The sequence below is a fragment of the Anopheles gambiae genome, chromosome 2, assembly GCF_943734735.2.
Source record: "Anopheles gambiae chromosome 2, idAnoGambNW_F1_1, whole genome shotgun sequence".
Taxonomy (NCBI): Eukaryota; Metazoa; Arthropoda; class Insecta; order Diptera; family Culicidae; genus Anopheles; species Anopheles gambiae.
In genome coordinates, this window is record NC_064601.1 from 13,124,786 (window position 1) to 13,148,938 (window position 24,153).

General features: G+C 45.8%; 3 protein-coding genes across 5 annotated transcripts; 2 read left to right on the forward strand and 1 right to left on the reverse strand.

Annotated features, from left to right (window-relative positions):
* The first annotated feature begins 320 nt into the window (after positions 1–320).
* On the forward strand, positions 321–2,896 carry LOC3290542 (uncharacterized). Of its 2 annotated transcripts, XM_550812.5 has the most exons (4): positions 321–478; positions 550–663; positions 746–1,933; positions 1,999–2,896. In XM_550812.5, exons 2-4 carry the CDS (start codon positions 600–602, stop codon positions 2,352–2,354), a joined length of 1,608 nt encoding a protein of 535 aa, XP_550812.4. In that variant the 5' UTR covers positions 321–478; positions 550–599; the 3' UTR covers positions 2,355–2,896. The 2 variants fall into 2 exon arrangements, with proteins under 2 accessions (XP_550812.4, XP_061500454.1); XM_061644470.1 differs by lacking the exon at positions 550–663 and having other exon boundaries at positions 337–478.
* A 1,115-nt stretch (positions 2,897–4,011) lies between these two features.
* Positions 4,012–5,512, reverse strand: LOC1281118 (uncharacterized). The gene is made up of 2 exons (XM_321056.6): positions 4,668–5,512; positions 4,012–4,601 (listed from the first exon to the last, which is right to left on the reverse strand). Exons 1-2 carry the CDS (start codon positions 5,377–5,379, stop codon positions 4,249–4,251), a joined length of 1,065 nt encoding a protein of 354 aa, XP_321056.6. The 5' UTR covers positions 5,380–5,512; the 3' UTR covers positions 4,012–4,248.
* A 237-nt stretch (positions 5,513–5,749) lies between these two features.
* LOC1281117 (nuclear RNA export factor 2) lies at positions 5,750–9,090 on the forward strand. Of its 2 annotated transcripts, XM_321055.6 has the most exons (4): positions 5,750–6,927; positions 7,006–7,698; positions 7,890–8,684; positions 8,745–9,090. In XM_321055.6, the coding sequence occupies exons 1-4, from the start codon at positions 5,872–5,874 to the stop codon at positions 8,943–8,945; spliced, it is 2,745 nt and encodes a 914-aa protein (XP_321055.6). In that variant the 5' UTR covers positions 5,750–5,871; the 3' UTR covers positions 8,946–9,090. The 2 variants fall into 2 exon arrangements, with proteins under 2 accessions (XP_321055.6, XP_061502030.1); XM_061646046.1 differs by having other exon boundaries at positions 5,768–6,927; positions 7,890–9,090.
* Positions 9,091–24,153: the final 15,063 nt, after the last annotated feature.

The following is a 24,153-nucleotide window of genomic DNA, read 5'->3' on the forward strand; positions in this document are numbered from 1 at the left end:
AAAAAAAACGTCGCTATACCCTCCAAATCGGTGCGATTTTCCTTCGCTGGAGACGGTTTTTTAGTACATTGTCCTTTTCGAACGAGGGCTTTTGAAGAGTGGCCACCAAAAAGCTTGCCTTGCTCTGTGGGCAGAGTGAACAGAAAAACTGATTTTAATATGTAGGGTTTGAAGGAAAAATCTAAATTTGTTTTAATTATTAAACTATAAGACTCAGCCAAATAATCTAATCAATCTAAATAATCCAGCGAAAATCTACCAAAACCTACCGAAAACTACAGATAAAATGGTGCTCCTACCGAAATCTGCCACAATAATCTGGCCACACTGGTTTTGACAGTTCGGCGCATTGTTTACATTCGTCAGTGCCAAGAAGTCTTCGTTTTGTGTACAAATAAAAGTGTGGAAAGTTCAGATTTTCATAAAAATCTCGATGTTTTCCCCATAGTGGTGGTACACAGCATTGTCCCCGAAATAGGTAAGCAAAGATGGCACCATCATCTTGTGCGTGATAAAGATATGTGTGTTACTGTGGTGTTTTATTCAAAGGAAAACCCATTGCCCCACACTGAAGACACGCTGGTTTACGCTGGTTACGCATGTGCAAAAAACTTTGTGTCCAGAAAGCAGAAGGAGATGCAAAGGATACACTAAAACATGCTGGTTGGTGTAGTTAGCGAGGAATGGTGTTTTCATTTGGATGGTCAATTTTTCTAACCAATCAACGGCTTTTCTCTTCTTTTAGTTGACAATCAAGCGCACCCGCTTAATCAGATAGCAGCACTTGTTCCGTATGGTAATGCGGCGTGCCGAACGTATCACACGACAAAGATGAGCTCTAAACGAAAAGAAGCACCACCCACCACGCCGGAAACGCTGCGGGAGGCCAAAAGGATGAGATCACCGGAATGGCAAGGGACGGACCGCTGGAAGGCAACTTCGCCTTCCGATGGGCCCTCGTTCAAAGCGGCAACACCGCAATCGAAAATAGCGCATCGTTTAAGCCCTGCATTCCAATCACCCAAACCGGGCACACCGGTAACAGTGACGACATCCGCACTGGACACAAAACAAACGAAAGTGGCCAACGAAGCAAAGACGGGGCGAATCGCGACAATACCTAGCAAACTGCCCAACACTGCCAGCGTCTCGAGAAAAGCGGACAAAACGCTGTCAACTATTGTGAAGGCCAAAAACAAAAAGGCAAATGGTTTGCCAGCAGCATGGCGAGCGGAACTGTACGGTACGCGGCCCGGATCGGCCCAGGCCAGACTGGAGCAGCTTTGTACCGCCCTGCATCAGGAGGTAGAGGAGCAAAAAAAGGCAAAGGCTGTGACAAGCGTCCCGCGGAAACGTACCGCTCCGAATGGGGACAGCCCTCCGAAGAAAAAGCTAACATTACCATCAACAAGCTTTAAACAGTCTAGCTCTACATCTACTGTTACTCGTGTTGCTACCGTCCCTGCCACTATCCCCGTTGCTGCTGTAACACATGCAGCCACTAAACCTGTCAGTATTGCAACTGGTACTGGGGCAGCTTGTGTTGCAACAAGCACATCTACTGTAGCAGAGAGCAATGAGATGGATGTGGATGATGTAGAAATGAACAGTCCCGAGCCGGCTGCACTCCTTTCTCCGCCCATACCAGCGAACGATAGTATGGACTGTATGGAGTTTGACTATTCACCAGAACCAAAAAGGGTACAAAACAAATCGGCGAGCGACTCAAAACCATCGACCAACGAACAGCCGAAAAAGGCTGAAAAGCAGAAGGAAACGAACAATGATTCGCAGAAAGCAATGTCCGACCTGAAGACCAAATACAAAGAGGGACTGAGTGCGTTTTCTAGCTACTTTTACTGCGTAATTGACACCAACATTTTCATCGAGCATTATCAGGACTTTCAGAGCTTTCTTTCGAAGAAATACAAAGGTAAGAGGAGTCATATTCCAACTTTTGTATGGAAATTGAAAAAAAAAACCCCTTTTCATTCGCAGGACGTCAACCGATCGTGATCATACCGTACAAGGTGCTGCACGAGCTGGACACGGTGAAGCACAAAAAGCCGCAGCTAGCCTCGAAGATTGTGTCGGTGGTGAAATTCCTGCACAAAATGCTGCGCGCCAAAGATGCACGCGTCAAGGGGCAGCACCCGTGGGACGATACAATCGAGCTGATGCCATTGCTGTCGCCGGATGATTCCATCGTAAACTGTGCGCTGCAGGTGCAGACGGTTGCCGGTGACGCACAGGTTGTGCTGGTATCGAACGATTGCAACATGCTGACGAAAGCGTTGGTCGCCAACTTGAACTCCTGTACGATGGAGGAGCTGCAATCGGATTACAATTTCTAGAAACCCCTTCGACTTAGATAGGTAGTCGTTTCAGTGCCTTCCAATGTAAAGATGTAGGAATATGGTAGGAGTTGCGTTTTGATTTGGCTGTCCTTGGCCATTTCGCTGTTGAATTATCCTTTTGTGCTGGTACACGTTGTTAATCTATCCGTTCAACATTGAACGTTTGTACATTGAATTTACTATATTTTGTTTAATCCAGCCAGAGGGAAAAATACAGAATTTGTTGTTACTGTCCTGTTGCAACAAAGAAAATAGGACACCTTCAGCAATAGCTCAGCCACACCTAACTGGTAAATAATTTATTTTCTTTGTTTCTTTGTTTTTTGAATTTTGGAAATGAAAATAATTGCTCAGGAATGAAACAGAATAGCCATAGCAAGAATTATCATAAATATACTTATCTGCTCTTATGGAAGAGTAATTGTAAAATACAGCTAACGGCGAACGTCCTGACTGGATTAAACATGGGCTGCATGAATTTGAAGTCTTTCAGAAAGATTGAATAAACGGAGAATAAACTGTATAATAATGTTGATAAATGACCTACGCATTTCTTTTCGCAATAGCGTCCATCGTACTGTAATCTTATTTGGCGATAAAAAAAATGCGTACGACCATTCTCCTCATCTGTTGCATCCGAAACGCCTTGTGCGCAGCATCCCGCCAAGAAGCTAGAAGGGGGTGGAATTAATTTCGAAAACGCCAGCAGTCGCATAAGTAGTCGGATTTGGGCTATAAAAACGAACCCCCTGCTGTAACTGTAATAAAGATTGTATCGAACGGATGAAGAGCGTAACTGTTGCGCGTTTCGTGGAATGCATAAAAAGAATCAATGTTGCAGCATTTAATCGTGATTTGAAACGTAGTAGAAAGTATTTCATCCGTTACTATCACCTTTAATTGAGAGCAACACAGACGAGAATCGGGAATAGCGATAGCCTAGAAAATGCAGCTAAATGCAGTTGCTTATCATTCCCGCCTTAATCTTGCCCGTTCTTGCAAATCGCCCTCAAACGAACCCAACCATTCACGCGATGAAGTTCGCAGCAATTATTGTAGGAATTGTGTTGCTCTCCTTTACCGTCAGCAGTAGGAGTGGTAAGAGTGGTCTGATTGTAATTATCTACCTCTTTAAATTGAACATACCAATTTCCTCAAACCAGCAACACCACGCGGGCGTTACCGGCGCACGATGGGAGCCGGCGAGAGCTTCATCAACTGTTTGGCAATCGGAAACTCAACGCAGCGCATCTGTTCCTACGACCTTGACCTGCTGAATGCGATCGAACGGCAGCAAGGCAACGGAAGTCGCCCGTGCCCGGAAGGAAGAGTTTTTCGCCGCCACTGCAACGTATGCAAATGTGGCCGGGCTGGTGCGTTTGAGTGTAGTACCGATCTGTGCGGGGAGGATTTCTTTCACCCGACTGGTTTGCCACGATACTGGTGAGAGTGTGTGTGTGTGTCGGGACAGTGCATAAGAGGGGAAGTTGTTTGGTCGATAGAGTAATTGCAGTATCTGTTAAGCTCCATGTGAGGTAGGGTATAAGGTTTGTTTTGCAAGTGAATATAATCGCCCTGTAATTTGGCATAATTACAGATTGTTACAATTTTAAATAGCAAGGAACGTAAGGAAAGCATCTCCGGAAAATGCCAGTTATGGGTGTTGCAACTGGGGAACACTATGTTTATTCTGAGTGATGCTTTCGTATCTGGTACATAAATATCTGTATGCTACTTTAATGACTGAGTGGATATTTCTCTCGTGAGAAAGAAAACATCAACCGCTAGGTCGAAGGAAGGTATCAGCGTTATTTAAAATATACTAAAGCCTACCATCATTGAAATGCTGCCCTGAGAATGGACACACGTTGCGCATGTCGATGCAGATTTTTTACTGCTGCTCCATCTGACTCATGCCGCTGAAGGAAAAGCTATCGGCCCAGGACATTTTTCGCACCACCACCGACCCGTTCGTTTCGACGTGTAACGTGTTTTCTGCCTCGGCTTTGCCCAGCACGGCACTGTTGCCGTCTCGTCGATGTTCCTTGTCGTCCATCGAGCTGTCGAGCGTAAGCTGGGTGGATTTCACCTTGATCGACGACGTATCGTACACAGTTTCGGCAAGATTTAGATGCAACGTTTTGGTGGCCATTGCTTTGATATTGCTTGTACCGACCATTTCCGATAGTTGCAGTGTTACGTTTTCGCTTCCAACGTCTGCGTTTAGTGTACCGTAGAAGCCCTCTGTAGGAATAAGAGATAAATATTTAATTATTGTACAACTAATCACACGATTAATGACACACGTACTCATGGTGAGACTTTTGCCACCGTTCGATCGAACGGTACAATCCTTGTGTATGCTTTTCAGCTCCATATCACCGTCCCGCGTCTGGAACGTGCTTCGGTTCGAGTAGCTTGCATTGACCGAAATGTTGCCCGCCTCGGTAGTCGCACTAACCGATCCTCCCTGCAGTTTGTCCAGAAATATGTTTCCCTTGCCCACCGTCGTGGCCGTTACATTTTCCGCCAGCGTGATCCCCTGGCAGGCAATATTGCCGGCAGTGCTGCAGAGCTGGATGTTTGTGGAACGAAGGCTGCGTGTCTCTATATTGCCAGTGCCAACGATGTCGATTTCGTCGCTGTACAGGTTTGCGATGGTGGTGCTACCGTCGTTGCGGATCTGCAGGTCCGCCTTGATCGGCACCTCCAAGATACATTCGCACCCACCGGCGCTCGGGTCGCTCGTGATGGTGACAGTTTTGTCGGTGATTTTCACTGCCAAGCTGTCCACATTGCTGCCCTGCTTGACCGTTGCCTTCAGGAGGTTTGAGTCCGGACAGTCCAGCAGATCGTAGGGAACGATTTTCAGCTCGTACGCACAATTAATGTGTATTTTCGTGTACGGATCAACCTTTTCCTGTACCGTTTTGATGGCTGCCCAATTGAATCTGCCGGTAGAGAGGGCGCGTGACCGCAGGCAGGAGGTAACTGCACTCCTGGATACTTTAAGGAACAACATTTCTTTTGTGTTTTAGTTACACAACTTTCCAATAAGTGGAGAACGTCGTGCGATTGTGAAATAAAGTGTATTGATCAGGAAAATCCGAATAACAACAAACACCCACTGTGGGAAAGCTTTCGGTCATCACAGCTTTCCGTGGATGTCACGCGACCACTGTGCTCCGTGAGATATTGGTGCTGTTGTTCGATTTTTGTGTTGTTTCTTAATCTAATCAATCAGATTTAAACAGCGTTTATTTAATTTTCATTAGCACTAGTATTAATGCAAATGCGTGAAAAGGATTTGAATGCTTTTTTTTTAAATAAATATCATCCTTTTTCAATGATAATTATTTATCAATCTGGCAGCACTGCCACTAACAACAGACAGTTGTCATTTTTGCTTGGTTCAGCGTATTTTGTTGTTGTCGGAGGTAAAAAAAATGCCGGTGTAGCAATATCGAGTTCTTCTGTGTCGACAATAGTATTAGTTTAAGGAAAATAGAACGAAATGGACGAAGACAACTCGCCTCTAGTGAAGGCGGAACCGGGAGATGATTCCGATCAGCAAAGCGATGAAACCGAGAGCTGCATCAAGGACATGCTGCAGGAAATGCAAAGCAAGGAGCGGGTAAAACGCCCCCAAGCTGCTACTGTGCCTGCTTCTATCGCCCCCGCCACGGCAGTTCCGGAACAGTCCACACCGCAGGAGCACGATGAAAACAGTTTCTACAACGTGCACAGCGATAAGCCGCAGTCGCTAAAAATGTGCACCGGCGAGCTGGACATCGTGCTGGAGCCGAAGCTGGCGGGCCCGGTGTACAATGCGGCCAATCTCACCCTAGACCGGGCGTTGCTGAACCGAGCGGACATGTGGCACCAGGTGATAGTGCACCACGGCAACGGCTGCACGAGGCAGAAAATTTTGGAAGCCCTGTTCGGCAGCTACTCGTACTGTGATTTTTTCCCTGTGGCGTATCGGCGCCACGCGAATGCCGACTTTTTCCTGCTGCGAATGTGTAGCCAGGTGCTGTTGAAGATGTTCGAGGAGGGCCTGCAGCTAAAGGCGGGCAGCATGACGCTTCCAATCAGCGTACGGCTCGGGGCGGCCCGATTCCACACGGGGCAGATATTCCCGCGCCAAACCATCACGAAGGCGGTACAGGAGCGGTGCGATAATGCGGCCCAGTACGGTGACATTGCGGTGCTGAACCTGGACAGCTTTGCCGAGCATGCCTCGTTGCGGGAGCTCTGCGTGTACCTGGGCAATCGGGCCCAGTTTGAGGTGGTCTGTTCGGCGATTGCGCAGGCCATGGACGGTAACGCGTGCATTTCCCGGTTGCGGCTCGCGAACAACGATATCAGCCACATGTCGCTGCTGGCCGCGCTAAAGGATACGAAGCTGATCAGCTTGGACCTGCGGGGCAACCGTATCAAACATCCGAGCTCGCTCCGTTTGCTGAAGGACATTCCGCTGGTGGAGCTGTACGTGGAGGGGAACAACTTAACCGATGTGCCTGATTATGAGAAAATTATACGCAGCTTTTTCCCGAACCTGTTAAAGCTGGTAAGAATGCGTTAGAGAATCGGTGGAATATGTCGTACATAGAGTAATCCCTTTTGTTTTCCTCATCTCTTCTCGTAGGACTCCAACCTGACCCAAACCGTCACGACCAAAGCGGTGCGTGACGATGCGGAGGAAGAGGAGGAAGTGGAAATAACCTCCCCCGGGACGGTCATAACGGAAGCGGACCTGAACCCGGGCGCCTTTCAAAAGTACAACATAACACCCCACTGGCATAAGGTGACGGTGCACCACAACGGTGTGTGCAACAAGCAGGACATTCTGGACGGGCTGTTCCATCTGCTGGGCAAGCATGCGTTCTACCCCTGCTACTACAAAACCTACTCCAAGCAGGACGAGTTTCTCGTGCAAAACTGCTTCGAAGCGCTGCTGTTTCTGGTGAAGCAAAAGCTGAAACTGCCGATCCCTGCGTACAACACCGTGCTGAAGCTAGCGCTGGCGATGAACGTGGCCGAGGCGAGCGACACCGATGTGCAGCCGCTGCGCAAGCTGGAACGGTTTGTTAACAAACGGTTCAAGCTGGGCTGCCTGGACCTGTGCTCGATGCAGGACGAGCTGAACGAGTGCAAGGTGGTTGACTTTTGTGCGAAAAGCCCGAGCACGCTCGCGTACATGCTGGAGTTTGCTGCCCGGAAGTACGGCAACAGCTGTCTGGTGCTGCGGCTGCGGAACAATGATCTTCGAAACTGTGCCGCACTGGAAAGTTTGTCCAAGTTTTACAAGCTGGTATCGCTCGATCTGCGCTGCAATGCGGTAAGTTTCCGCTGCGCTCAAAATATTTGAAGCGTTACATCGTTTAGTACAGTTTTAGTACAGTGCGTTTGAAAAGTTAGCTATGGTGCAATATTTCACACACACCCTTCTTTGAAACATTTCAAAACGAACCGTTATTGAAATTTGAATCACACCGTACCGCTGGTACTAATCCGTGTCCTTTCGTTTAGCTTTCGAAAATCTCGGACCTGCAAGGCATTCCGTGGAACAACATTACGGAGCTATTCCTGGACAATAACCCACTGTGCGGCACGATGCGCTCCAGCGTGGAGTACGTGCGGAAGGTTAGGCAGTACTTCGGTATGCTGCAGCAGCTGGATGGACGTACGCTGCTCGGGAATTTCACCTACTGCCAGAACTATCTCTGCACACCGGAAGCGTACAAGTTTGCGGAATCGTTCGTGAAGCACTACTTCGCGCTGTTCGACTCGTTCCAGCGCGGTGACCTGCAGGAGCTGTACCACCCAAAGGCACAGTTCTCGATGACGTGTGACTTTGACATCGAGCGGTCGGGGCAGCAGCTGGATGCGCAGCTGGACCGGCAGGTCAGCTACGCTCAGCACAGCCGTAATTTGCTGCAGTTTAAGGACAGTCTGGACCGGGCCGTGTCCAAGCTGATCGTCGGCAACGAGCGTATCGGGTACGTGTTGACGTCCTTTCCCAAGACGGAGTTCGATTTCTGCTCGTTCCGTATCGATGTGCCCGTGTTTACGCCCGAGCGCGTCATGATCACGGTGCACGGTCGTATGCACGAGGACGAAGTGAGTGCGCTCGGGCAGGTAAGCTACATTGGGTTCACCCGCACCTGGTACCTGCAGCCGTGCGGTATGGGCACGAACCTGTTTCACGACGCGATCGAGTACAAGATCCACAACGATATGCTGCACATGTACAGCATGACAGTGGAAGGCAATGACGCGTTCGGAGGGCGGAACGAGGCGACGCCGGTGGCGGAAAATGGAATGGTAAGTGAAGGGTTGTTCAATTTACAGTGTGCAGTTGATTCAATCGTTTTCCCCGTGCAGGATACTTCCATGCAAAGTGACGATAGCGATCGGGAGAACGCAATGATCGTCTTCAAGGAGCTCACTCAATTGAATCGGGCCTGGTGCAAACGGTGCCTGGAGGAGTCGTCGTGGAATCTGAAGGTGGCGTTGAACATATTCCTCAAGCTGTACGAGTCCAAGCGCATTCCCAAGATTGCCTTCAAGGATGATATTCCCTGACGGTGGTCCAACTGCTGCGAGGTAGACACGCAAGAAAGTAGATCCAATGGTACAGTTTCTGCACTGTATAGATAGATGAAATGAATTCACGTGTCGAATGTGAGGCTTTAAAGAACTGAATAAACTCAAGAACTGTCGTACAAAAGCCATTGCGTTCATTGGTGTGGTGCACTTCCCTTAAACCGCAGAGGACAGCACAAACGTCCCACGAAATGGCCGAACTCAAATGGAGGGAGAGAGTGATAGACAGAGTAAGAGACGGGGGAAGGATGCGCCCACTGTTAGCAAACAACGAGTAATTAACTCAAGTAGCAGACGTCAAGTGGGCTAGCGTAATGTATGGTACTTGAAACAATGTAAAATGCGCCCACCGCAAAACGTACGAGCTTGGTCCTTGGCTAGCAACATAAACCGTGCACACACACACACACACATGTACGTAAGAGCGGTGGACACACCGCCGTTAATGATGCTCACCGGATCATTGAGCATTAGAAGCCGGCAAGCTCCACATTAATAATCGAACGCGTTTGATGCGCGTGCACATTTCAGTGGGCGAGCGAGCGCACCCGGGCCAGTATGTGTGCATTCACCCTTTAATGTTGATCCTTGGTGGTGTTCCGCCTTTCCGTTTCGCCGGCGAGCGCACGCGGGCACCATTTCGGTGGTTTGAAAATTTAATTTCCGCTTCGAGCACCCCGGAACCACCCCACCGCTCCGGTACGTCGGTCGAGTGACAAAAGCTTGATGTCAATGGGTGGATGGGTGTGTGTGTGTGCGTGTGTTTTTTTTACTAGAATTGGCCAAACAGTTCCACGCTACGCGTTGATTGGCAACGGCACCGCCAGAATAGCAGCCGAGCAGCCGAGCATAAAACAAATGTTTTCCCCTGCGGTTATGTGAATCGAATCAAATCAAACGGTGAAGCAGAAAAGCGAGGACGCTTTTCGACGCCGCACACCAACCAGCCCGGAAGTAGCTCACACACGTACACACACACACACATGGTGTGGGAAAGGACCGGCAGGTGGTGCACACCATAATAATTATCGTAAAATTGACCACTCGCATTACAATAACAGCCCCCAGGGTGGGGTGGATTGATGTGTGCCGTAGCATTGCGCGATGTTCGGCGCGCATCAACCAATCAGCCCGGGGGGGGGCAATAGCACCAGCGCACACACCCCCACCCGACCACCACCGCGCGCAGTAATGTGCGAATAAAAGCGCCATTTGCAATCTGGGTTGTGGTGCTGCTGCTGCTGGAGGATCGACACCGGATCGACCATATTGTTGTCACTTCTAATCATATGCATTTTATCTTAACGGCGTTTCGACAAAACACAGCACCTGCAGGGGCTGCTACTACTGCTGCTGGGTGATGCGAATCGCGATCGCTCGCAATGATAAAAGCGGATTGGAGGATGGGAAGAATGCAGCTTGCATTTTGAAATGAAATGAGCCAACCGTGCTAGAAAAGTTATTCACGTCCACGTTAGCTTCGTGTATGTGCCCCCCTCCCCCCCCCCCCACCCTCGGAGTTCGCACCTTGATTGACTGGCTGGCTGACCGACTGACAGCGAGTAGCGCAACGAGCTTTGTGCTGTCGGGGCTTTGTGCAGATCGCAAAAAAGAAAGAATGAAGAGAAGCCGGATTGCTTTCAATCATAACATAACCTCGGCACAGCTCGGAACATCTGTTTGTTTTTCATTGCTGCATGCATCTCATTGGACCACGTGGGGGGAGGATGATTTAGGGGGTTTCCATCCACCCGTTATTGAGTATGCGACCATCACGATACAGTACGGGAAATCATGCTGGATTAGAGACGCAATAGATGGGTGGGCTCGTTGCTTTCGTTTCATTATCATTCTGTTTGGCACTCGGCACGCGGAAAGACAGTGAATGCGAATAACTAGTTGGCCCGCGTTCAGTGTCTGTGCAAAAAACCGTAAAATCAGTTAGCGAACTGCATAAACCGTGATGGATCCTTATTAATGCTGGCGTAAACATGTCAGTACTGAGTAATCATGCATACATACATACAAGAAAGCTCCTTTTGCAACGCGTATTGACGTGATATACAAACACACTTCATGCAGCTACATTTATGGCTATTTCGTAAATATGAACACTCACCAATGAGTGAGTACCCTTCAAAAGATAGCAACGCTTCAGCATGCGTCTGTGCGCTTCATTGGCGCGTTCCCGTTTCGTGGTGGCTACCGTTTTTGCTGCCGGGCTAACGGGCTAGATGGCTACATTTCTACGCAAATAGGTCCAGCATTCCTCCTGCCACCAATGATGCAGTGCGGTGTGAGTGGTGTTGCCTACGCGACCCATCCGAGCCCCGCAAGCATGCTGTACGCGCGTGCGGTATTCGTACTGTGCGCAGTACGCTCGTACTCATGCTGTTTATGTTTGCGCTTCCACTTCACTAGAACGTCACGAATAGTGCATCATTAGCTAATTGCTGTAGGAGCTTCTTCTCCCCCCTCCCCCATTGTATGCGCATGCGACGGGGTAAGGGGCTTCCACTGGGCAAGTATAAACACCACAAAAACGAGGAATTGCATTAGGATCGCAAAAACGAGTATGCGTTGAAACACACCGGCAGGCAGGCTAAGGGTACAATTAATATGTGTAATTAGAATAGTAAATACCGTACGCACTGTGGTGCGGTTTGTGAAGGAAGAGCGATGTGGTCTAAAACTATGCTCACGTAAAATGCTTGTACCGTGTCGAAAGGAAAATGGTCAAAATAAGTTAAAGTAAATTTGTCACTTTTCGTTACAGTTACAAGTGGTATCACTTACGCTGGTACTTGCGGGCACTGTTGTTGCACCATCGACTGCAACCTGTTGCATGGTAGCGATACACACACACTCGATTACACAGGTACAGGCACTAACGAACCGTGGTATGGTTGTCAATCGATCCCCGTTCTACCTGCTATGCGCACGTGTGCACTGTGCAGATTGCATTCGTTTGCATCGCAGCTCAGTGCAACAAGTCGATTCGGTGTGAATTCTTGCAGCTTGGTTCGATTGGCATGCGGGTATGTTTTCCTTGCAGGCAGCTGTTTGTGAGCATATTATTTTCTCTCTTATGTCAGTGAATTTGTGCCATTATTTGTAGTATTTTTTTTAAATAAGATGATTGTTCTTTGTTGTATGTTTGTTTCTGTGAAGAAGTTAGGAGTAATAAAAGCATAACAGTATGCAATATGTATAGCAAAATGTGCATTTCAGTGCGCATGGTATGCATGGTCTAGTGTAGCTAATTAACTATTATGTAGTGTAAGCTTTAGAGAATTTTAATTGCATATTCCGTTAGAGGCGAAAGAACTCCGCAGGAGCCAAAGCCTCTCTAAACCATACAAACAACAACAACATTGCATATTCCGGCAGAACGTTTTCCTGTAATTCATTGAAAGCTCTTGTCGGTGAAATAAACATTTGATTGATAATAGTTTTCAATTTGCATACCTCCTGGCGCTTAGAAATTTGTTCCAGGTAAGTGATTACCATCGCAATGGTATTTGTGCAAACACGTGCGAAAAAAGAATGGTTAGAATAATACCCTAAAAGTATGCAATACGTATTACAACGTGTTCGTTTCAGTGTTCTTTCAGACTTTCTTGTTCTGTTATAGCAAGGTGGATTAAAAATATCAGGTGGTGGAATCTAGAGCATTTTGACAATTCGTAAGGTCCCCAGGATTCAAAGATTGTTTACATTAAATTAAATTGTTCATATAATTTATCTACCACATTTTCTCGATTGAATATTCTTTAAAAATAAGTTTTTCGAGTTCTTATTTAACATAAAAACATAGATTGAAGGGTGTTATTTCGTGTTATTTCGAGAATTTATTGTATAATTAATTGTGCTTTAGACACGTTTCACTTTTTTTCCTCATTATCAGCGAGACACACGGGCAATTTAAGTGAGATTAGAACTCTTACTCACATGATTTTAAATTTCGTGACTAAACAAATCATCAAATTATTTGATAATTTACTCATTTTTTAGATAAAACCAATAGACGTACCAAAATACACGTAGTAACAAAGAAATCTGTTCTAATTGCTATGATTTGTGTGCGGCAACCATTGGTTAACGGTTTTAAAATGACGTCAAGTCTCTCAACTATGGCGACCCCCCAAAGACCCTTTTCCACCATCTGATATTTTTAATCCAGTTTTTTTTTAAATTTTGCTGTTATAGGTAAATTTTCCATTAGAAAGAGAAATGTGCCAGCTTATAGATACATTTTTTTCTGTTAGAACGTTTATCAATATATTAATTGAAAGCATTTGTCTTCTTTTATTGTTCTTAATCGAGCAAATTTCATCAAACTAAGCCAATTACCCATCGTCAGGTGTTGAGAAAAGTCTATCTCTAAATGAAGTATTTATTCATTAATTCTATGCTTAACGTAGTACAACGCTAGAACGCATCGGATTTGTACAAAAATCGAAAAAAGGTTTACTTTAAATCAAACATCTTTCCGAAAAACTTCTCCCTCTGTTGTGTTTCGGCAAAGTAATATTGTTAAAGACTGGAAACACAACAATATGTGCCTGAATTTTGTGGTATGTGTTGCCCCAGCAGTTCCTTCTGAACGAGCGGTTGTAATGTAGATACAATTCCGTGTATCGAAAGCAAGCAGCAAGAAATCCCGTTCGTTCGACAAAATCGAGTCAAAAGTTTCACCCGTACGTAGGTATTCGCTACCTACAACGTCGTACAGCAGCAGCAGCAGCAGCGTGGTACATCATCACGGTCTAGGACTACGAATACATGTACCACGACAGGTACACGTTGCCAGTTGGGCGCGATCTTTTCAATTTTACCTTTTGCCCCACTCGGTGGTGCACGTAACTTGAAACTGGCAACGTTTCCTTGCCGTTACCAGCAAGGCAGCTACGTTACGTAGATTGTGCGTGTAGGATACCACTTTTCAGTGTGTTTTGCACCCACTCCCATTTTCCACTTATCAATGTGTTTTTCGCTACCCCCTTCCCTCTCGCCGCCTCTTGCTGTGAGTAAAACCAAAGCTCGCGGGACGTAGCGTCTTTCCGTTTTCTCTGGCTGTTTTTTGTCTTTTTCTTTTCCCCTGGTTGTAGCAGGAATGCAATTTGAAAATAAATCCATGCCTAGGGAAAACAAAAACAAGCAGTAAACCAAGCTTCCAGTAAAGCTTCCGTGTTTCCGTGCCGTGATGAAAACAAGCTTGTTGCTTGTACGACGATCGAATGCGACGAAAGGGCAATTGGACAGGAGAGAGAGAGAGAAAGAGAGAGATAGGAAGCAGTAATGGAAAAGGGCAGAATAAAATTTGTGTCGTATGTCGTATTACCAACTGGAATTGAGCTTTGCAGGGGGAGCCAGTGGTACTGTGCATGGATCAGAAATGGACTGTGAGGACGTTTTCTAATTACTCGTGCCCTGTACTCGTGCGGTTTCCAAGCAAATATTGTTGGTTTCTCTCTTCTTCTCTCACACTTTTCTTCTCGTTTATAGCCCCAAAGGAAAAAAAAACATATCATACATCTTTTTCTCAGTACACGTGTATATATGTATGGTTGTATGGTTTATTCTTCTAGCAAGCCCCTTCTATTCTGCGGCGGAACTTAAGCAGAAATTGTGGTTCGTTGGTTTCGACAGCCGGCAAAATGACGGTCTACGGTGAGCTCCCGCTGAGCCGGCCAATGTGAGCAAATGAGAAAGAGAGAGCAAAAAGTGCTTGTTTTACTTCTTTTTTTGGATAGACAAAAAAAGAAAACCAAGCGTGTTGGGACATTGTACGCGATGGTGTGTGACCAGTGGCTCATAAAAAGTTCTCGCGTGGTCAATCGTAAAGTTGTTTGTACTTTTCATCGACTTCGACGCGGTGTTGGAATGTAGCGAGTTGGGCGAGCCAGCCGGTGGTAAGCTTTTCGATGACATTCGGAAAACAATTTTCGAAACGATTGTGTGCGAGGAAAATAATTTTCCCGCAGTTATTATGTTCATTGCATTGCCATTGCCGGTGCAGATGAATGGTTACTTTGCGGTTGTAGTTCATAAGTAATACTATCATGTTAATGGAACTTTGTTGCTACTTCTTTTAATGTGGTTTGCATTAATTTCTATTTGTCCATTTCCTCTTGCTGACTTTTATTCTTCCATCAGATTTGTATCTTTTCACTGTGGTCAATCTCTCCAATTATTTATTTTGTCTGCTGTCGTATTTGTTTGTGTGCTGAAATACTCTATGATTGCCATCCGCTCCCATCGCAAATGGCAGTGGCACGCTTTACTCACATAATTTGACTCAAAAATAAATCTCATGTACATTATTAACGAACAGTCCCCGCCCTATGTTCTACTTCCAATCAGGTAGCTCGGGATGAAAGGAATTTTTAATGTGCGGTTTCACTGTAACAAACCCTCCAACTGCGACTGCAGAGCGTGATAATAAAAACCGCTTTGCCCAGCAACCGCGAACTGTGTGGCTTCCCGTTTGCCAGCCATGACAAACGCCAACTGCATCTCGTTAAGCGTATGGCTACCGTTCTACGGCTAAGCTTTCACAACAGTTGCTGTAGGTTGCTACTTTCTTTATTTATCTCTCTCTCCCTCTCTCTTTACCCATCCCCGTTTCCCGTCCGATTCAATCACAACAGCCCAGGCACTGTCTTGCGTTTGTCAGAAAAATTATCCAATTTCTGCGGTAAAGCAAAGCACCGCCAGCGGGAAAGCGGGCAGGGCTTCCAGGGCATCCAAGGGCGGCTCATTTGCAAGCAGCAATCTTGTGCTCGCTGATTCCGCAGTTCTGCGGTCACGGCGTTTGCAAATTGCGACGCTCCCTGACGCCTGACTGCACAGCTGCCGTAAGTCAACTGCATTTCGCATTGTCCATTTTATGGCCGGTCAGGCTATCCGTCCGGCTACCCGGATAAAACATTTACGACCCGAAGGTTTGGCTAAGAAAGCTTCACTCGAATGCCGAATGCGATACAATGCGATGCGGTTTTACTCGCGGCTGCACGTTGCGGTTGACTGATTGTAGGGTTTTGGTTGCATTTATAATTTGTGCTGTACCACAACGCCGTGCCCGCTTCAAATTCGAGCAGCTGAATGCTGGTTTTACGTGGCAACGGGTGGGGGAGGAAACTGAGCTGAGCGGAGTGGTTGGAAGTTTTGCACGACGCGGGTTTGGCATGCGAAATGAACTGATCGGAAAATTTGTGCATCTTTCAATTCGCTATTTGTCGGGTTTCGATGGCATCGCGTCGATTGCAGTGTACGGCGAAGGGTAAGGAACAAAAAAAGCAGAACAAACATCCAATTTCATGGACAGCGTGACAGGGCCGAAACTCGCTCAGCCATGAACTCGCTGACGTGGATGTAAATCTTGGTTTTTCGCTTGATTTGGCAATCCGGAGAGGGGAGATGTAGTCAAATGAGCAAAGAAAATGGAAACACCAGCCCAGCGGAAGCGGAAAGCAATCTTTCAGCGTAACTGCGTCGCGTCTATCAATGTGTGTGTGTGTGTGTGTTAGCGCGGGCACATTTCCGCTAGATTGCTATAAAACTTTGGCAGCCGGAACTGATTCCCGGAATGCAGACAAATTCTGAGACAGCAAGGCACATCAGTATTCGGGGGGAAAGGGGGAGGGGGGAGAAAGTTTTAAGCAACGGCTTTTGATTGAATGCTGTTACCGGAGCAGGAGGAGGGGTCTGTGAGGGAAGGAGAGCTAATTTTGTGGACTGTTGTCGCATAGTTCGCTGAGCGGTTGGAACTATTGGTTGATTAAAATAAGACAAAAAGGTCGGTAGTGGAAAATGAGGAAAGACAAGTTTTGGTACATTTTTGTTCTTTTGTTCCATTGAATGCACTGCACACTCTACCACAGCCGTTTGGGTTTTCAAATGAATTTGCCTTGGTACGCAGTTTGGTTGCGATGCAGTTTGTACTGTCAAATACCAGGCGTCTCCATGATGGTGGGCGAACTTTTTGGGGGACTATTAAAATATCAAAATGTGAAGGAAACTTGAGGGAAATAAGGTGCTTTGGCTTGGGAAATATTGTCTCTTAACGTACAACTTTTATATTAGTGATACTTTTAGCAAATCAAGCCTTTATTCGTGCCTTGATAGCAAAACGCCTAAAGGTATGCAATGCACAACCAGACTGCAAGCTGTTTGGAAATCATTCCGTTCCTCAAGATTCAATTTCATTAAGATTACTGAGTGCTAGCGAATGATGTTAAAAATTATAAAGTTAGTTAAAAGTCTTTACAAGCAAACGTAAATGGTAAGTTACATAAATGTAAAGCTACACGTCGCTACACAACTACTGCCTCGTCTTTGTATGCTATAGAAAACGAGCATCACTGACGAGTGGTATGGTTCGCAATGGTTGCAGATGAAAGTTTTCCTTTCATTTACAATTTTCAACCGTTTTTGTTGTCGTGCAGCCGGTAGCACTTGCGTCGGTTTTCTTTCACCCGTGGCTGTCTGGCACAAGGACAGGCAGAGGCAACTTTGCCGTGCTGGAAACTGAGACGGCACAAAGTGGGATCTGCCTGCAGTATAGAGACACCTGTGTGTCACCTGGTCGGTGAGTTTGTGCTGTAATTAAGGATATTTCATTACCGGGATCGTGCGTTACTCGACGTGTGTTTAACTTTGTTTCGATTCTTTTTTTTGTTTTGTTTGTTTGCTGCTGATTTGTGTTCGTTATGAAAGTTTGCATGTTTCCTTTGTTAATTTGTTTGCTTGTTGGTTGGAATGCAGTTGCTCGTGCTAATAAAGTAACGAGCTGTTTTTTTTTTATTATTAGTATTATTGTTTGCTTCAGAATGCCACCGGCTCTGCCTTAATCTATTTTCTCTCCCAGGAATTTTCTCTACCAGGAGTGTTTCTCTACCAGGAATGTTGTGCAAGTATGGGGCGGGACCAGCGCAACAGTAATTACCGTTCTGGAGCAAGTGGATGTTAAAATCGCTTGTTTCAAATTCTGAAAAGATGATACAGTCCATTAGAAATAAACTTTTTCAAAATCTACTGTTCACCGAAAGTGTCGCATTACGTAAAAAATGATTAAACGAAGAGTGTTCTGTTTTTCAGACGATTACGACTGCAACGGTGACCCGTTACCCGGAAGCCATGGTAAAAGTCCGGAATGGAAGAAAACAAAAACACGTTTCACAACGTCTGCCCCCAAACACCATGGATGGACGCTGTTCGGGGAATTTTAAAATTAATCTTCTTCATCTACTCGATTCAGACGTATCAGGAACGACGGAATGGAAACAGGAGCGTCAGACAGACAGTTCACGTGTGTACCGAGCATCATGTTGGCTGCTATTTTGGGAACCTGCCCAATAGTGCGTCGCTCTTGCCCCTCTCACTAAGATCAAAGACGTCCGACCAGGAACGGGTGCAGTTTGCTTTCGGGAAACGAAACCCCGTGTACAGCTAAGGTAAGGAATGTGTGTATTAGCTTTGTGTTGTCGGCAACTGGCAAACACTGCTTCCTCCGTTCAGTTGTCGTAGCCGGTTCCGGAACATTAGCTTCAGTATAGTTTACGAAATGATTGCGATGCCAGCGATGTGTGCTTAGTGTGTTTCAGCACATTATAATCAAATGAACTGAATATGTCATTTAGCAAACCTTGTTGTTTGCCTTATTTAAGAGCAATAATACATTTTCCGAATGCAATCAATAACATGAAAATTCGATATTTTCATGCGAATTCAAAAACGAAAGCAACAGAAAAAAACTTGGACTGCGTTGCTTCATGTAAATAATAATGCACACAGCCATCGCAGCACAAAAATGAGATATTAAATATTGCAATCTGCTCACTGGCAAACATTCACCAGAGCAAAACAAAAATCGATGAATGTAGAAAACGGCTCGAATTTTCGGTGCGAGCGGTGATTCAAACGTTAAACATTTACTATTCACTGTTTGCAGTAAGCAGAATTTATTAGCGCAAAAAAAAAAATGTACCAAAAGCACACAATTACGCGGGAAACAGGTTTTCATTATGATTGTGACTAGTGCAGAACGTTTCGGCGGCCTTGCTCGCTTACCTGTCACTTGCAAATGCACCAACACAAAGTGTAAATAATTAATAACGTAATGGACGCGCTGGCGGTAAACAAAGCGAACGAGCGTAGAGTTGTGCAACTAAAAGGGCTAAAGGGAAAGGGTGAGACAAAAAAGAATGAGAGAGAGAGAGAGAGTGAGGACGTGTGTGTTAAAGGGAGAAAAAAAGATGCAAATTATTAGCACCACTGCTAATGGTGGCAGTTTTTGTTTTGCCCAGGTACAAGCTTCGCATCACATCCGCATCCGAACGTCAGAATATTCAATTACCGCCCGTACACACGCAAAGCACAATTGTTTGGGCAAATATATGTATGTGTGTACGCCGGCCAAACAGACATCATCGATTACCGGACGGTAATATTGTCGGACTTTAGGAGCATGCGTGCGAACGTGTGCAGTGTTGCCGTAATTAAATCAAATGCCAAATGCTTCGCTCAATCTGTGGCTGCGTTAAGGCGGAACACGTTGACAGCTGCCGGGCTAAACCGGGGCTAGAGTTTTAGAGTGTGGAGTGTATGTGCGCTCGTGTGTGTGAGTGTGGCAGATGCACACGTTCACAGAAAAATCGACGTGAACTGATGAGCTTTGGGGTTGAAAAAGGATTCGCATTATGCTGGTATTAGAAAGTGTGCGAATTGGCCCACCCGCCAGGCTATCCCATTGTAGGCATCAGGATCAATGCGTTCGCCCCATTCGTCCCAACCATACTCCCCAGGGGAGGGTGAAACATTTCAAATAAAACATTGATCGAACGCTGGACAAGCAAAACTGCATGCACAAATGGTTGGCCACAGGCCAGTCTGTCTGTTACGGGGCAGCTGCAGCTGGCCCTGGCTGAACACTTTAGCCGACAGACGGGAGAGTATAAGCCGGACAGCAGAAAGCATACACACACACACCGACACAAAACATAAAACGAATCGATCATATTGCTGATTGGCTAATAAATGTGCACGGTGTGTTCCCTTTTGTGTTCACTTTTTAGAGTCGAACCTTTTTTCCTGCTGATTTATTTCACAATCGCAAGGAGAGGGCAATATTCCCTCCGGAAACGGGGTCATAACTTGAGGAAATGTGCAAACATTTCTAGCGCCGGGGCAATGGGCGGGAAGAGTCGCTTCAGTAAGAAGTGTGCAAACACTGCTGTATTGGTATAAAAGGTGAACAATAAATGCTTGAAAGAGGGTTTAAAACTTCTAGAAAAAACTTGCTTCTTTGTTTTTATAAGATCAAATTTTTACATTTAATAGCAAAACAAATGCTGTATGCTTCGATTGCTGAACTTTTTGTGTTATAATGAAAATAAAATTTAAGCCTAAAAGTATGCAACACACATCACAAAGCTTCAGTTGTTGTTTCACTGTGCCTTTTTGTAACGAACCACAGTTACTTAAACTGGATTAAATGACAGTTTTGCTTTGCAACAACGAACTTGTTCGTACACCTTATTTATCTCCATCCTAACCACTAGCACAGTAAACAACAGTGATAAGTAAAGCTTCGATTTCAGCGCACACAGCCAGCGCCTGCGTTTGAACTTGTTCGACCTGTGTTGCTCCCTGTCAGCCAGAGTTCATCCTCGAGGCATTAGTTACACGCTGTACAACGGTTGCTATTCGCATCACCCTGCCTACCACTTGCCCGCCATCAGCCCAAAAGCCGGTGTATCGAGTGAAGAGTGATTATTTAACAAACCAGTACCAAATTTTAGCAATTACGAAATTATCTAAATATTGGCACGAAACTCGGGCCAAAATTTGTCACTGCACTCGTGCCCCAAAGCACAAGGGGGGGGGGGGGGGGGGGGGGGAGGGGTCAGGAGAGCAGTGCGAGGCTTTGTTGTCTTGCAGTTTTAGGCGGAAGCATCGTCACCTGGCACGGTACTGGTGACGCTCGGACCGCATCGTTAGCGACAGGGTTCGCTAAAACGAGAAAGGTAAACCTTAATTTGATAACCACCAGAAAATGAGCTCGGGTTTCGTGAATGGCATAGAAAGGACAGTAGGGAGAGAGCGACGAAGGGACAAACTGTTGAAACTGTTGACAGTGCAATAAATAAGCGGCCATCTCGAAGCATTTCACCACATTGGCCGTGGTGGTAGGAGCAACGTTTTTTTTTTTCCAGTGCCACTTTTCCTACGTGCATCGATGGCATGTGCGAGGGACGAAGTGGTGATCGGTAGGGTAAAATAGTTGCCCCATATTGCCCCCTTTACGTGTGACAAGAGGTCAAACCAACGAGAAGACCGGCAAAGGTGGTAATGGCAAGCCTCGACCGCTTGTGGGGACAGTTTGTCCGACACGGGCCGCACGGGTCAACTCTCGATAGTTGATCGCTGGTCGGTTGGCGGGTGTGGTCCAACTCGTTCGTCTGTCTGTTTGTCACGTTCAGGGACTGTTGTGTGTGTGTCTTTTTTCGAGTCCAAAGGGAAGGCCTGCATAAAAAACGATCTGTACGGAACGGCGCTTGAGGCAAGGGTTGCGTTCGAATGTGACTATTTATTTATTACAATGGTTATTTTAAATTGCTAGTTTGTGGCTTCTCCTCTGCGGACAAGTTGTCGATGTACCAGCGTCGAGTTTTGGAGTCGTTTTTTTTTGTTTTGGTTACGTCTGCGTGTATCGTAACCAGTGCCAAGGGTTGGAAGTTTTGTGCGACTGTGTGTGTACGTGTATCGTTGTGGTTACTTTCGTGTGACTTGTTTTTATGCTTGTTTTATTTTTGAACGCTCCGAGTTGCCCTTTTTGGTAGTTGCATTGCTACGAATCGGTTTCACATACAGGAAGCACATCAATTTGAAGCAGCCAATACAGCATATATTATAAATGTGTCTATTTTCTGCATATAATTTTCTGTAAAGTAAAATATTCAAAATAAATATGTACATCTAAAATTGACGAAAAGATTGTTACTGTAATTTCGATTTATTTTTCCATTACACAACATTGCTTATACAGCAGATCAGTAAATTCGTGACAATTACTTTAGACGGAAATAAGTTATATATTTGTCCCATTGTCCCATTTAATCAAATGAGTGTTTACATGAAAGCTCTACAACGAAACTTTACCCAACATCTGTATGCCAATGCCGTTCATTCCAACGTAAAACACAATCGATCTACAATGTCAGCATCTCATCAAGCATAGTGCTGTCTGCAATGTATCAACACAGCTCCGAAATAAAAATAAAAAAAAACGAAAGAAATGTTTGCAAAATTTCAGCAAAATCTAATTTGCCTGCCACGGCTTTTGATTCATGCACACCGTACAGCCATCCCATGCGCGGATGGAAAATGGATGCATCTGACCGCTTTGTACGAGCGGGCATGAATAGCGTTTGGAGGACGGACGGACGGACAGTGGGTGACAAGTTGCCGTATGGGGCCAACCAAACTAAACTTTATCCTTCTACCCCGGCTGATCCGGCATTCTGCCACCCTTCCACCCCCGTTTCCCATTCCCTTTCATAGACGCTCACAAAGAGCGGGAGTGTGTAGTTGGTTGACCCTAATAGCATGTTGCATGATGCAGAACACCGTGCGAAAGTTTAGCATTGATGCAAATGTGCAAAGTTTGACCGTAAACAGTTTCGTACGTATCACGCAGGGCACCGGGGGCAAATGGGTATTTGGGTTTACGGTGCACTCGCTCTTTGTGTGTGTGTGAGACTGAGCTGCAAGGATTTTTTTGGATGCGAGGATTGGCAATTGCATTATAGGAAGTTGGTACACTGCATTCCCAGGTGACCTGTTCTGTGCTGCCATTTTCCCGGTATCAATCCATTATCGGCTGACCGAAGCAGATGGTTCGTCGTGCTGCCATCGTGTGAGGTGACAAGTTATTTAAGGTTGTTATTTGCTAAAAAAATTCCCAGCTATGAGAATCGCAAATTGGAATGCGAAATTGCCCGGCTAAGTTATGCTTACAGTTGTCCAATGCCAGGAAACGTATAAACGTGGAAAGGTTTGCTATTAAATACTTTTTTGCACAGTCAATTGCATACATTAGGGCGTTATTTGTGAGAAAGTCATCGCCTGGTTGTTTATCTGCAGGCTATTAATTTGAATTCTGTATACTTTTAGTTACTGGTGGCATTTCATAAAAACACACATTTTCATTCGAATGCACACGAGCAGTTACAGCAGCGGTCGGCAAAGTACAATGTACAAAGAACAATACAATGATGACAACGTAAAAGTGAGAGCACATTTTTATGCCATACAATTATAATCAAATTTTATTTATCTGCCAAATCAATTTCTACTACATCTTTAAGTAGTAAAATTATAATGATTTTAGTTGAGGAAAAATCGGGTTCGCTTGAATTTGACGCACAACTTCGTTGAAGCCTTGTATGTTGGAGCTGAACCATGTTGTAAGTTTGCCGACTGCTGACCAAAGAGCTTTCCATATGCTTGTCAGACATGCATGTGCTTTGTTTTCTTTTCTTTTCTTTTTTTGCTAACCAAATAGACTGTGCTAGATTCGTGTGTGTAATTCAATGTGTCTTACACGCTACCACCAGCTCAATGTTTCTTGTCGCCTTTTCCCAGAAGAAGTTGTTATTATCCAAAACTCTATATCGTGCACCATAATCTACGTAGGCAGAGCTAATTTTAATTGAAAATTGATTCCCTACTGTTCGCAACAAACCGGAGCTACTTATCGCGTATTCATGTGTGCTTCACCCAAGCCCTGTATTGCATTGCGCTGAAGACGTTTTTACATGCGCCCGAACCGTTTCTTCGTTAGTGCATAAAAATGATACCTTGCTTGGAACTACATTCGGTGGTGCAACAGACATGAAAGAAGGAAGAGCTCTCCTCGAGCGATGGGAAGCCGAACGTATGCTCACGTAGCCCCAGCACAGGGTGGACGCATTTGGCCGCACTATCCTGCGGCGACCATAGGCAGCATAGTTGTATCCGTTCCGGTTTCGTGTGGAGCCCAGCACGTGTTACAATTGTATTGCTGGATAGCTCTCGCGCTCGTTTCTCTCTCGTGCCCATGCATCCTTTGTCCGGATGGCGTGTAAGTACGGGCCAGTGGTTGTTGCGCGGATGGGAATGAGCATCGTATGCAATATACTAC